This window comes from Ursus arctos, unplaced genomic scaffold (genome assembly GCF_023065955.2).
Source record: "Ursus arctos isolate Adak ecotype North America unplaced genomic scaffold, UrsArc2.0 scaffold_19, whole genome shotgun sequence".
NCBI classification, from domain to species: domain Eukaryota; kingdom Metazoa; phylum Chordata; class Mammalia; order Carnivora; family Ursidae; genus Ursus; species Ursus arctos.
Window position 1 is genome coordinate 45,412,775 of NW_026622863.1, and position 13,637 is coordinate 45,426,411.

The 13,637-nt window shown below is 49.3% G+C and overlaps 1 protein-coding gene across 1 annotated transcript; it reads right to left on the reverse strand.

The window, feature by feature from the left end:
* Positions 1-3,147: 3,147 nt before the first annotated feature.
* On the reverse strand, positions 3,148-10,241 carry LOC125283322 (cytochrome P450 2A13-like). The gene is made up of 9 exons (XM_048224062.2): positions 9,533-10,241; positions 9,086-9,248; positions 7,872-8,021; positions 7,466-7,626; positions 6,099-6,275; positions 5,532-5,673; positions 4,940-5,127; positions 4,152-4,293; positions 3,148-3,611 (listed from the first exon to the last, which is right to left on the reverse strand). Exons 1-9 carry the CDS (start codon positions 9,710-9,712, stop codon positions 3,430-3,432), a joined length of 1,485 nt encoding a protein of 494 aa, XP_048080019.1. The 5' UTR covers positions 9,713-10,241; the 3' UTR covers positions 3,148-3,429.
* Between the last annotated feature and the right edge of the window lie 3,396 nt (positions 10,242-13,637).

Here is a 13,637-nt window from a genome sequence, read left to right on the forward strand (position 1 = left end):
CTTTTTCAATAGACACTTAATGTGGCATCGCACCAAAGCCTAACTTTGGGCTTCCATAAACTCCACAGAAATGAACTTTGAAGAAAGTCCTTTCAGTTTCTAGTGTCTGTTGTCTCACAGTTTCACGAGGCACTATAGTCAAGCCTTTACAGATAGGATTATTAAATGCCACATGATGGGACGCCTGGAGGGCGGGGGGCACAGTCAGTTAAGGGTCTGATTCTTGGTTTCAGGGTCATGATCCAAGGGTCATGAGATCAAGCCCCGTGTTGGGCTCTATGCTCAGCAGTCTGCTTAAGGCTCTCTCCCTCTCCCCCTCCCCCTGTGTGCTCTCTCTCCTTCTCTCTCAAATAAATATATAAATAAATCTTTTTTAAAAAGCCGCATGACTGTTCACAGTGACCTCAAGCTAACAGGACATTTTAGATCATCTGCAGATAAGATTTTTGTCCCGTAATCTGCCTACAGATTTGGCTCACCTTAAAAAAAAAATCCTAGTTACTCTTTTTAAAAAACCTGTTTTTACATACAATAAAATTTGCTTTTTACAAGGAGATTTTACAAAGGCATAGATTCTTATCACCACCACTGCAGATAGGATACTGAATAATTTCAACAGCCCAAAGAGTTATCTTGTGCTATACTTTGTATTCATATCCTTACCCCACCTCTACCTTCTGGCAACCATGGATGTGTTCTCTGTTTCAAGATTTTTGCCTCTTCCAGAATTTCACATAAATGAAATAAGGCAGTATACAACCTCCTGAGACTGGCTTCTTTGACCTAGCACAATGCCTTTGCAGGTCATCCAAGCTGTGTGTATCCACGGTTGTTAGTTCCATTGCCGAGTAGTATTGTTGGATGAATCTGACAGTGTGTTCATGCATTCAACTCTGAAAAACATTTGGGCTGTTTGTAGCTTGTGGAGATTATCAATAAAGCTCCTGCAAGTATTCATGTGCAGGTTTTGTGTGAACGTGAATTCTCAGTTCTTGAGAATAAATACCTGGAAATGGGATTTTGGGTCATCTGATTAAATGTGTATTTAGCTTTTAAGGAAACCACCAAATTGTTATCTAGAGTAACTGCACTATTTTGCATTTCCATCAGCAATATAGAAGAATTCCAGGCGCTCCACATCTTTGCCAATGCTAGGTACTGTTATTATTCTTTATTTTAGTCATTCTAATAGGTGTGTGGGGTATCTCATTAGGTTTTATTTTGCATTTCCCTAATGACTATGATGTTACACATTGATTCATGAGCTTGCTTGTCATTCACATATCTTTTTTAGTGAAGTGCATGTCCAAAAATTTAGCCCATTTTTAAATTGGGTTGTTTGTTTTCTTATGTTCAGGTTTGAAAGTTTTTTTTACATACTCTGTATATAAGTCCTTTGTTTTATATATGAGTGGTGGTTACCTGAATCTACAGGTGTGATAAAATTGCACTGAAACACACATACACACACACACACACACACACATACACACACACGTGGATGTAAAACTTGTAAAATCTGAACAAGTTCTGTAGATTGTACTAACACCAATTTCCTGGCTTTTAGTATTGTACTATAGTTATGCAGAATGTTACCATTAGGGGAAAGTGGAGAAAGAACACACAGAACTTCTCTGTACTTTTTTTTTTTTTACAACTTCTTGTGAATCTATAACTATATCAAAATTTAAAAAAAAAGAGGAAGTGTAGCCAAGTTGACAATAGATATTGAATCCGTAGTCTTCAAAACAACTTAAAAGTTTTTTTCCATTAATTTCTGCATTAATATTTGTTTCCTTCCTTATGCTATCTTTGGATTTTCCTTCTTTTTTTCTTTTTTTAAGATTTTATTTATTTATGTGACAGGAAGAGAGCACAAGCAGGGGGAGGGGCAGGCAGGGGGAGAGAGAGAAGCAGGGTCCCCACCCAGCCGGGAGCCCAACGCAGGGCTCTATCCCACATTCTTTTTTTTTTTTTCTTATAATAATATTTTTTTATTTTATTATGTTAGTCACCATACAGTACATCCCTGGTTTTTGATGTAAAGTTCGATGATTCATTAGTTGTGTATAACACCCAGTACACCATACAATACGTGCCCTCCTTACTACCCATCACCAGCCTATCCCATTCCCCTACCCCCTCCCCTCTCTATCCCAGGACCCTGGGATCAATACCTGAACTGAAGGCTTAACCAAATGAGCCACCCCGGCACCTCTATCTATGAATTTTCTATGTTGTTCTTTTTCCAACTTTAAAAGATGGACACTTAATTTTTATGTTAATTTTTAGACTTCCTTCCTCTCCAGTATGAAAATGTAAGGCTACAAACTCATCTCTAAACAGAGCTTTTGCTGAATCCCAAGGGAACATTGGAAAGTGTGATTCTTCATTCTTTATCCTTCTTCAAAATTGTTTTAGCTCTTTCTTTGCCTTTCCATAATTTTTCAAATTAATGTCTAAATCCATACCAAAAAAATCTTGTTGTCGTTTCTATAATAATTGCGTTAGACCTATATATCAATTTGGGGAGAGCTGGCTTTTTTACTATACTGATCTTCCAATCTATGAACATGGTATGTCTCTCTATTTAAAAAATATGTAATTTCAGGGGATGCCTGGGTGGTTCAGCCAGTTAAGCATCTGCCTCCGGCTCAGGTCCTGATATCAAGCCCCTCATAGGGCTCCCTGCTCAGTGGGGAGTCTGCTTCTTCCTCTCCCTCTGACCCTTCCCCTTGCTTGTGCTCCTTCTTTCTCTCTCAAATAAATAAATAAAATATTTTAAAAATACAAGTTCTTTCTTTCATCAGTATTTTGTAGTTTTCACCCTACAGGATCTGTACATGTGTTGTCAGATTTATACTTAAGTATTTTGTTTTTTTCAGTGACTGAAGTGTTATTGTGTTTTTAATTTTGATTTCCTAAAATATATACAAAAAAAAAAAAAGAAAAAAGGCTTTTGTATGTTTAGTGACCTTACGAAACTCATTTTTTAAGAGGATTTTTTTTTCTTCTTGTAGATTCCTTGGGAATCAGTTAAGCTTTGTCACATGTAAAATGGGCATGAACACCGTTCCCTGACACATAGGTTTGTGAGCATTAAGTGATGTAAGTGTGTAATGCTTTTAGCACAGAACTGACGCAGAGTTTGATACAATAAATAATAGGCATTATTATTATTAACAGTATAGTGAGAGGTTCTCCCTCTTACCCCACCTCTTAAAGATCTATCTCTAGCAAGGTCAACAGACAGGGTCCGTTCCTTTCACCTTCCTCTCCTATTCACCTTGCTCCTTCCTTCCCCCTAAGCCACCTCCCTCCGGCTAGCCCCGCCCCTCCCTTAACCCCACCCTTATCAGTAGTCCCACCCCTAATCCCTCCCTCCACCTTTCTCTTCCCCCCCAGCCCTGCCCTCCCATAGCCCCTCCTTCAGCGAGGCTGGAAGCTCATGGTGTAATTTCGTGGGATGGTACCAAAGCCCACGAGCTTGGGGGACACGTCGATGTCTTTGGGCAGCTGCGGGGACTTGAAGCGGAAGTTCTGCAAGATGTTGGTGAGGAAGAGAAAGAGCTGCATTCTAGCCAGGCCTTCTCCGAAACAGTACCGCTTTCCTGAAGACACAGAATGGGAGGGCTGGAGGTGAGGCCTGCTCTCACTGCCCCCTTGCCCCACTATCTACCCCCAAATACTTTCTCCCAGGGAGAAATGGTGGCTTGGAATATGGTGGCTGGAGAGATTTTCAGAGACATCTCTAATCTTCTCTGAGCATCCTTTTCCCTTGTGCATGGGATGGGGGTAAGGTAGCTGTAGCAATGGGAAATTTAGATGCCCTTTCCCTCCAAGTACACACTCAGATATGCCTACTGGGTTCTCATCTCCAAGCGAGGAATCTAAACAATTTAAGTGACTTGGACAAATCTCTGACTCACTAAGGACTTTGATTTGCCCCATCTCTGAAACAGGTGTGATCATCCTTATCCTTTAGCTTAAGCTCAAGTAGTTATGGGGGTTGCAGCTGATGGGTTCCAAGGTAGATCATGAGAGGGACTTCCATGCTGTAGAAAGACACCAGGCTACACCTTGAAGAGAGAGCTGGGATGAAGGAGGCCCTGTTGGTGGGAGCGGTGGCTTGGCACAGACTGGTCTCTTACCAATGGAGAAGGGCACAAAAGCATCACTCTTCTTAAACTGCCCATTCTCATCCAGGAAGTGCTGGGGGTGGAAGTCTTGGGGGTTGGAGAAGAACTTGGGGTCTCTCAGCACGGAGCCCAGCATAGGGAACACTTCGGTGCCCTGGTGAGGAGGAGAGGGGGTATTTGATAAGCCAGAGTCGGGGTAGAATATGCTGCAAGTGTATGGAGGTTGGAAGGAGAATTGTTGCCCTAGGTGATGAGATATGGGACGTGTGGGTGTGTGGGTCCTCTTAGGGAGGAGCTTTGGGTGAAGGGAAATTCATGTCTTTGAGACAGGAAGCTATGCAGACATGGGGTTTATGTCTCCCGAAAAGGACAGTTTGAAGAACACAGGTTCTGTGTGTCTTAGGACAGAAGGTGTGGGGCATGTGCAGTTCATGTCTCCCAAGGCGGGAGGTTGAGAGGACATGGGGGTTCATGTTTCCAGAGACAGGAAGTTTTAAAGACATTGGGTTTGTGTCTCTCTAGGCGGGATGTTTGGGGGGTATGAGACTCGTGTCCTTGAGGGAGGAGGTCTAGAGATGAAGTTCATGTTTTTTGAGAGAGGACATTTAGGGACATGGGGTTCATAATCCCTGCAGCAAGAGCTCTGGGGGAGATACAGGATTCAAGAATCTCTGATGTTGGTGGTTGAGGAAGTGTTTGATTGAGGCAGTGGGACAGGGGCTGGGAAGCTTCTAAGGGGATTGGGGTGCTGGGTCACAGGGAACAGGTAGGAGGTCCCCCTAGGCAGGACAGGAAAGTACCTTGGGGAGGAGGAACTCTCGAAACTTGGTGTCTTTGGTGACTCTGCGGGCCACGCCCATGGGGATTATGTCTCCAAATCTTTGGATCTCGTGGATCACTGCCTCTGTATAGGGCATCTTGGCCCGATCCTCAAACTTGGGCTGACGGTTCTTGCCAATTACCCGGTCAATCTCCTCATGGACCTTGGCTGTGGGAGGAAAGGGAAAGTGTGTAGGCATCTGGGGGTCTCAGGGCAGGGACGATAGTCCAAATATGCACATCCATGTGTGATGTGGACATAGACCATTCGAAACAGACCTTGGCCATAAACATGTTGGTGCAGCGTCCTATTCACCTGGTCTCAACTCTATGTGGTCTCACATACATCTGACTCAGCACAGGAGCTATTTACCCATCAGTTCAGATATTTTCAGTATTTTAACAGCCAGTGAAACTCAGCTGGTGCTTATCAGAGAGTATCACCTAGCATCTGGATAACAGGGTATGGCTGAGGTTCCAGGGATCTAGGAAAGGTGGGGACATTGCAGTGGGCTCAGAGGAAGTGTGAGGGTCTGTGGCCCCCACCTCACTGCCCCACCCCCACAGCCTTACCCTCCACATCTGGGTGCTTCATGAGCAGCAGGAACCCGTACCGCAGGGTTGTGCTGACCGTCTCGGTGCCCGCAAAGAAGAGGTTCAGTGTGGTCAGCACCAGGTTCTTCAAGCAGAACTCCGTGTTGGGGTTGTTCTGCTCCTGCAGGGAGACAGGGCTTCAGGCCAGGCCCACTGCCCTCAGGGCTCTCAGAGGCCTTCCGGGGTCTTCCATTTGGACCCAGCTCTCTTAGGTCCAGACCAGAGGTGGGAAGAGAGACCCTACTTCTGCCAGGGCTTTGTTCAGGCGGATGGCTCTGGCCAAATGCCCTCCCCACACTCTTTCACCGACTGCCTACCTGTCCTTTACTCATCAGCCCTGGGTCACTTTTTACAGTAGGAATATGAGCAGAGGGGTACAGAGAGCAAGTGGGCAGTGTGGAAGTGTTGCTTTATGGTTCCCACACAGGTCCCTCCATGGCAAGTGCTGGCATATGGATCAGCCACCATTAATGTTCTTGAGATTGTGAGGATGTTATGAGGGGCTGCCTGGGTTTGCAGCTCTCCGCACTGGCTGCTGGGCTGTACCTCCTGCATGCGGATGAGGAAGGAGTCGATGAAGTCCCTCGGGGAGTTGGGGTCCAGGGTGCGTTGGTTCTGCTCCACCTTCTTGGCTATGAAGTCCTCCAGACACTGCAGCTCCTTAAATGCCTGTTGCTGTGGCCCTGGCAGGTGTTTCATCACTGAATAGAACATCTCATAGAGCTGAGGATGGGGAGAGAAGAAAGGCAGGAAGGATAGCTGTTAGTGGTCAGGTTCTGATGTGAGCCGGACCTTTCTTGGAACAAGGAAGGCACTGGGTTAAAGGCATCTGTCCAGGTGTTTAGGATTTATATGGAGCTTGATGAGAGGAGATAGCTAAGTTTTCAGGTGAGTTACGTGTGAGGGCCCCTGTCCCAGAATGTAGGTGAGATGGGTTGGGACACATATCCAGGTTTCAGGTATTTGGGTGTGGCTGGATTGGACAACGCATCTAGGTGTTCAGATATTCAGTTGCTGTTGAATTGGGAGACTCTTGTTCAGGTGTTTACCTATTTTTTCTGACTGATATGGTGAGTCACCTGTTTAGATCTCTAGGTGTGGAGTAGGCTAGTTGGAGACAACTATCCAGATATTTAAAGGATATAGAATGGTGGCTTCTGTGTAGGGGTTGAGGTATTAGAGGGGGGCAGGTATCAATTGTTGAGGTGGGGGAGATACCTGTTCATGTGTTTCAGATATTCACAGAGGTGATGGGGGACACTTCTGTAAGAGAGTCAGCTGGGTTGGGGGACACTATATGGGTGTTTGGGGAAACATCTATCCAAGTGTTTACATGTGTACGGGTCTTCTCCGTTGGGGCACCTGTTCTGATGATCAGGTGTTTCAGTGGGCTCTGTAGGGGCACTTACCTAGGTCCAGTAGGCTGGTTTGGCACACCTGTGTACATACCAAATGATTTTGTTGGGCTGCATTTTATAGCACCAGGTGTTCATGTATTCAGGAGGTGGGCTGAGGTGGTCACTTGTGAAGGGGTTAAGATATAAGAGATGGACTGTCTTAATAGGGACCAGCAGGTGAGTTGGGATGAGGACACATGCCCCAGGCAGCAAGGCTGGGTGGATAACATGCCTCTTGCCTGCAGGCTCTATTCTTTGTTTGTTTGGTTTGGTTTGGTTTTTGTTTGTGTTTTTGTTTTGTTTTGTTTTGTTTTGTTTTTGGTGGAGGGAGCATCTGTTGAGAATCCAGGTGTCCTTGGAAAGTGGGTATTCTGGTGTAACTGTTCACTGTCCAAGAGCAGTTTTGATGGAACCTGGTCTGGAGGAGGATGGGAGTTTGGGGCACCTGTCTCCGTGTGGGAGAGCAGTTTGTGGGTTATGGTAGGGGTGTTGTAGAGCCAGACTGGGACGGGTTACCTGCCCCATAGAGGTAGCTGTGAACTGGAAGCTTCCCAGCATCATACTCAGCAGTGACAGGAACTCTTTGTCCTCATAGTCAAAGCGGTCCCCAAAGACAATGGAGCTGATGACATTGGACACTGTTCGGCTCAGGAAGAAGGTGGGATCGATGAAGGCACCTGGGGAACGGGATGGGGTTGGGGAGAGACTGGGATTTGGGGGAGCGTCAACTGGGCAGTCTTATGCCTGCCTGAGAATTGGAGGAAGGCACTGGAGTGAGGAGTCAAACTTCCAGCACAAGACCCCTGAGCCTAGAGCCCAGATGCCTTCCCCCAATCCAGTCCCCTTCCAGAGGAGAAAGCTCGCGTTTGCGCGCAACCGTGTGGATGTACTCCTCCTCCTTGCTCACTCCCGCCCAGCTCACCGCGCGTGTCACGAAGGGCCTCGATGAGGAAGCCTGCCTCCTCCTGGATGCGCTCCTCAATGCCACGCTTGCCCACTCCAAAGTCCCGCAGCGTAGTGATGGAGAAGCGCCTGAGCTGCTTGGCGCGCTCCCCGTTGCTGAAGGCCACGCCTGGGGAGGGAGCATAAAGGTGTGGTGAGGCAGGGAGGGGCTGGGACAGAGGTGGGCAGAGGTGAGCCCAGAGCAGGAGAGGGAGGATGGGTTGGGGGCGGGGAGACAGGGCGAAACACAACTCAGGGTCAGAGAAATACTAAGAGAGATAGAGACCGGGTTGGAAGAAAAGAATCAGGAAAAAGGTAAGTCAGATGCCCATGGAAACCGAGATACATAAACACAGAGAAAGAGGGGCGCCTGGGTGGCTCAGTCGTTGGGGGTCTGCCTTAGGCTCAGGGCGTGATCCAGGCATTCTGGGATAGAGCCGGGCATCAGGCCCTTCCGCTAGGAGCCTGCTTCTTCCTCTCCCATTCCCCTCCTTGTGTTCCCTCTCTGGCTGGCTGTCTCTATCACTGTCGGGTAAATAAATAAAATCTCAAAACACACACACACACACACACACACACACACACACACACAGAGAGAGAGAGAGAGAGAGAGAGAGAGGGAGGGAAGGGGAGGAGGAGTCTGACCTTTGTGGAGATCTGGAAAGTGACAATAAAAATCATGAAGGATCCTAACGCTGAGCTGGAGAAAGAGGAAAATGTGGAGAGAACAGAGAGGGTCTGGAGAGAGGAGAAGATGTTTCCAGAGATGGAGGCATGGGGTGTGAAACAGAAACAAGGTGAGATTCTCACACAGGGGAGGAAGAGGCAGACAGAGGGAGGCAGAGGCATGGGGAAGCTCAGAAGCTGAGAGGGAGGAAGAGGCAAGGACACCAGGATGGAGGACCGGGGTTCCAAGACAGAAATCCCAAGAGCTCCTCCCAGACCCAGAGGAAGAAGAGGCATCCGTGAGAGAGAACAAGGAGATGGGACGAGAAGCAGGGGGAATAGAGACGCAGACACCCTGAGTCAAGCTAGAGAAGACCAGGGAGAGGCCACAATAACCAGGGACAGGACAGAGGGAAGCAGGGGTAAAACTCAGCCACAGCCTTGGGCCAGCGAGTCAGGAGAAGAACAGCGGGGAAACTGAGGCCATCAAGTGTGCCTGGCCACATGCCCCCACCCAGAGCTCCTCACCATAGCCTTTGAAGAGCCGGTCGAAGGTGGCCTGTTCGCCTCGCCCACTGAATTCCTCAGCCTGGTCCACCAGAGCCTCCTTCACCGCCTCGTGTCCACACAGCACCACGATGCGCCGGGGCCCCATGTGGACTGTGAACACCGGGCCATAGTGCTCACTGATCTGGAGGAGGTAGGAGTGCTTAGAGGCTGTGGCCCCCACTGGGAACTGGCCCTGTGCCCAGCCCTCACCTATGCGTGTATTTCCCCCAGGTTCTGACACTCAAGGAGCTGGACATCCCAAGACCTGCTCTTTCTCGTCTAGGACCCTGCTGCCCAACCTGCAAATTTCCACTTTCTTAAGACTCTGGTCCAACCCTGCCCCATCCCCTGCCACCAAGTCCCAGCTCAGTGAGGCAGGCTCCTAGCCCCACCCCATTCCACCCGTTCCGTCCCGTGTCCTGACACCTTCATGAGAGAGTTGGACATCTGCTGTGTGTTCAGCTGCAGGTAGTTCCCGATGAAGGGCAACGGGGTGGGTCCTGGAGGGAGCTTCCCCCCGAGTTTCTTCTGCCTCCAGACAGACATCAAGACCATTAGGGTCAGGCAGGCCAGCAAAGCCACCAGAAGCAGCCCTGAGGCCAGCATGGTGGCACCGGGAGACAAGGTCAGATGGTGATGGCTGGGGTGGTTTGCCTTTATACCACGCGGGAGAGAAAGGCGGAGTTTGGTGCTGATTATATAATTGTACCATTTCACTTCCCAGCTATACCCCCCCCCCACCCTGGACTCATCGCTGAGCTTGGCACACAGCCAGATGGCAGGAGGAGGGGACCCCAGGAGGATTAACAGGGAGTAGGCCCCAAGACAGAGTGTGCTGCCCCTTCAGGAGGGACGACCCCAGGGCTATAGAATTGAGTGAAGCAGTAGACAAATTCCTGAACTGAAGAGTTTAGAATACTTGTATGTGGAGCCCCCTGAGCTTTGGATTTTCGGTCTCAGAGTGAGAAGGGACCCTAACATTGTAGATGTTGAGGTCTCCAGAGAAAAGAATCCAGAGATCCGGGTTTAAGAGTGTTGGAATGGGGAGCACTCGGGTGGCTCAATCTGTTAAGCCGCTGACTCTGGATTTTGGCTCGGTCATGATCTCGGGGTTGTGAGATAAGCTCAAGATCAGGCTCCAAGCTGGGCTGGATGGGGAGCCTCCTTAAGATTCTCTCTCTCCCTCTCCTCCCTCTGCCCCTCCCTCTCCTTCTGCCCCTCCCCCTCGCTTTGCCCTCTGCCCACAGATCCCTCTGCCCCTTTTTGTCTCCTCCCTTGCCCCCCTGCCAAGCATTCCTTCGCTCTCTCTCAAAGGAAGAAAGAAAGAAAGAAAGAAAGAAAGAAAGAAAGAAAGAAAGAAAGAAAGAAAGAAAGAAAGAAGGAAAGAAAGAAAAGAAAGAAAGAAAGAAAGAAAGAAAGAGAAGAAAGAAAGAAAGAAAGAAAGAAAGAAAGAAAGAAAGAAAGAAAGAAAGAAAGAAAAGAGTGTTGAAACGGGACAGCATGTGTGGCTGTGGATTTGGATTTGGGGTTTTTGATGAGGAGGGATGTACATTTAAAGGTCTCAGGAGGGGAGTGGGTGCCTGGGTGCCTCAGTCAGTTAAGCATTGGACTCTTGATCTCCGCGCAGGTCTTGATCTCATGATTGTGAATTCAAACCCAGCGTTGGGCTCCAGACTGGGTGTGGAGCATACTTTAATAATAAAAAAAGGTCTTGGGAGGGGAGATCCCAGGGAGTGGATTTGAGGGTCTCGGGGGGAGGGAGGACCCCTGCCTGTCATGGGCGATTCCCAGAAGAAGTATACGGGAGTCCAGCAGGATCCAAGAGTCCGCACCTGCCCCAGGCTTTGACCCGCCACTGCTTTGAACTCTGGTGCCCAGAATCCCCACTGGGACCTCAACGCAAGGTCAGGATCAGTGTCACTGACCCTCTGTGGTTGGGAAAGGGGTAGAAGTCCAGAGGCACGTTTAAGTGGAACCTTTCTTAGTAAAGAAGAGTAACTTGTGGTCTCTGTGGCAGAGGGCCTGGGCAGGACTTGGAAATGGTAATGACAAGCATCCATATGGTGCCAAATAGTCCCAACTGTCTCAAGGGGTGTCATTGACAGAAAGCCTCACCGGTCCTACCCAGATCCTTGGGGGAGCTCACTAGGTTCATCATTTCCATTGTTGCTGTTTGTAGTAGTGCTACTAATGTTCCCCACTTGGTATGTGAGAATACTGAGGACAGACAACAGAGGGAGGGAGGGGCTCCTGTGTCTCCCGCTCTGCATGCTTACTCCCCCTTTCTGGGGCTGGGTTTCCCCGAGTGGAAAGGGAGAACTTGAGGGCAGGAGGTGGAGTGCGAGGGTGCGGAAGGTCCCTTTGGGGTGATTCCGGGTTCAGCAGGGCTGCTGGCAGCACACAGAGGGAGCGACGGTGGGAGACGGTTGGGAAAAGTCCCCAGTGGGGAGAGAGCCAGGCCCTGGAGGCTGAAAATGGGAATAGGGAAAGATGGTGTCCTTCCTGCTGTCCTTCCCTCAGTGACCTTCTTCCTTAATAATAGGGCGCTGGCCTTTGGTGAGCACTAATTGTGAAGAGCCAGTGTGTGGACATGTGATCTCATGGGATCCTTCTAGCCGGGGGGCTCCGTTCATAGCATCTTCCATCTGCTGTCCAGAAGAGCAAGCCTCCCTACTGCTCGAGGTCACCCAGGTAGCAGGTAGGGAGCTGCGATTTGAACCCTGTCCTCTCCTTCCTCCACTGACTGGCCTAGCCCATACTGACAGCCAAGTGGAGACCAAGTTTAGCAAGTGGTGTGGGATTGGCATTGTCAGAGGTACGCTAGCAACTTCTGCCATTGGCATCAGCTCGCCCCTGCTCGACACTGGGGCTGACAGCAAGTTGAGACTGAACTTGATGCCAGGAGAACACTCACAGAGCCACCTCTGCTGCCAGGAGGGTCTGAGAGGAGGCTGCGGTGGCGACTGGGGCTGGCTTCAGGGGGTCATAAGGGTGGCACCCTGTAGCTCTAAGGTGGTCCCAGCCAGCTCTGACATGAGCAGCATGTGGGTGCTGGATTGGTCTTCCATGGTCCTGATAGGGGCCCCGATGGGCAGAGGCAGCATCTGACAGTTGGAAACCTCCCCCCATTTGCTCAGATGCCAGCTCTAACTTTGGACAAGTGCAGTGGGTGAGGTTAGCACTCTCAGGACTGGCACGTTGCTCAAAGTGTTCTAGTCCTCTGAGCTGGAATTCTGTGGGGAGGGAACAAACAGCAGAGAACAAAGCAGAGAGGAAAGTTGTTTATTGGTTTTAAAGGGAGCAGAGGAGGGAAATATTAGCACAGGCTTGGCAGGTATCAGTCCCCTTAATCCCAAACACCAGCCTACACCTGGGCTGGCTGCAAGCCTGGCCCCCCCCCCTTCCCCTTGCTGTTCCTTGGCAAGGAGGGAGGTAGAATTTCAAGAGTTTGTTTGTCAGCGAAGTTGGCACCAGCCAGGGCACTGAGTGTTCAAACAGCCTGTCGTGACCTGGGGAGGAGCAGGGAATATGGCCAACAAAAGTGCTTGGCAACAGAGAGGTCAAGTGTGCTTGGCCTCGCTGGTAACCCTGGAACGTGGAGTGAGGCCAACTTCTGTCATCACATGCCTTCTCCCCCAAGGGCTGGAGAGTGCAAGGCCAGTGTGCAAGTGCCTGGGCAACAGCTTCCAGGATGAGTTAGGGGCATGCCCAGGAAAATCTCTTTCCCGCCCTGGGACTCAGTTTCCCTTTCCAGACAATGGTACAGCAGTTAAGAGCACAGTTAAGGCATGGATTGGAATACCTTATTGCTTCTTTGTTGTGGGACCTTGAACAGGTCATCTCGCTTCTCTGATCCTCCTGGGGCCAATGACAGGTTGTATCTCTTAGCCTATTATGGGAGAAGTCATCGATTAATGGGTTTGAAGTGCACGGCAGTAAGTGCCAAAAAAATAGTAGCTGTTCCTATTAATCTGCAGTATCAGGATATGAGTAAGGGATTCTCTAAATTCCCCTTTCAGATATTATATTCTCTGGTCTAAAGTACCAAATACGTTTTCTTCGGGAAAGGAGATAGGGAGAGGAAGCCTGTGGGAACCTGACTGCCCTTCCTTCTTTGGCACAGCTGAGCCTTCCCCCTGGAGCTGCGAATGGAACATTGACTTGGAGGTGGCCTTCTGGAGGGACGGTGCAGTAGGCACTGTGTGAGGAGGGTGGATCAGGGGTAAACCCTCAGGTTGTTTTGGGGTGGGGAGGCATGGCCCCGCACAGCACCTTGCCCAACATCTGTTTCTCCCCTTGTGTCTGTCTGTCTTATTTTTGTCTTCCCTGCAAGTCAGCCTGTCCTTCAACCCTCTTGTGTGTTTCTGGATCTTTCTGTTCATGCCAGTGTGTGCAGTGGGTTCTCCTAGATGCCTCTGTTGCACATCTTCTTATTTATACATCTGTATACGTGTGTCATTCCGGGCAGGTGCATGGGGTCTCTGCATGTCTGAGCTCATGTGTGTATCAGTGTGTCCGTGTTGGTACATGT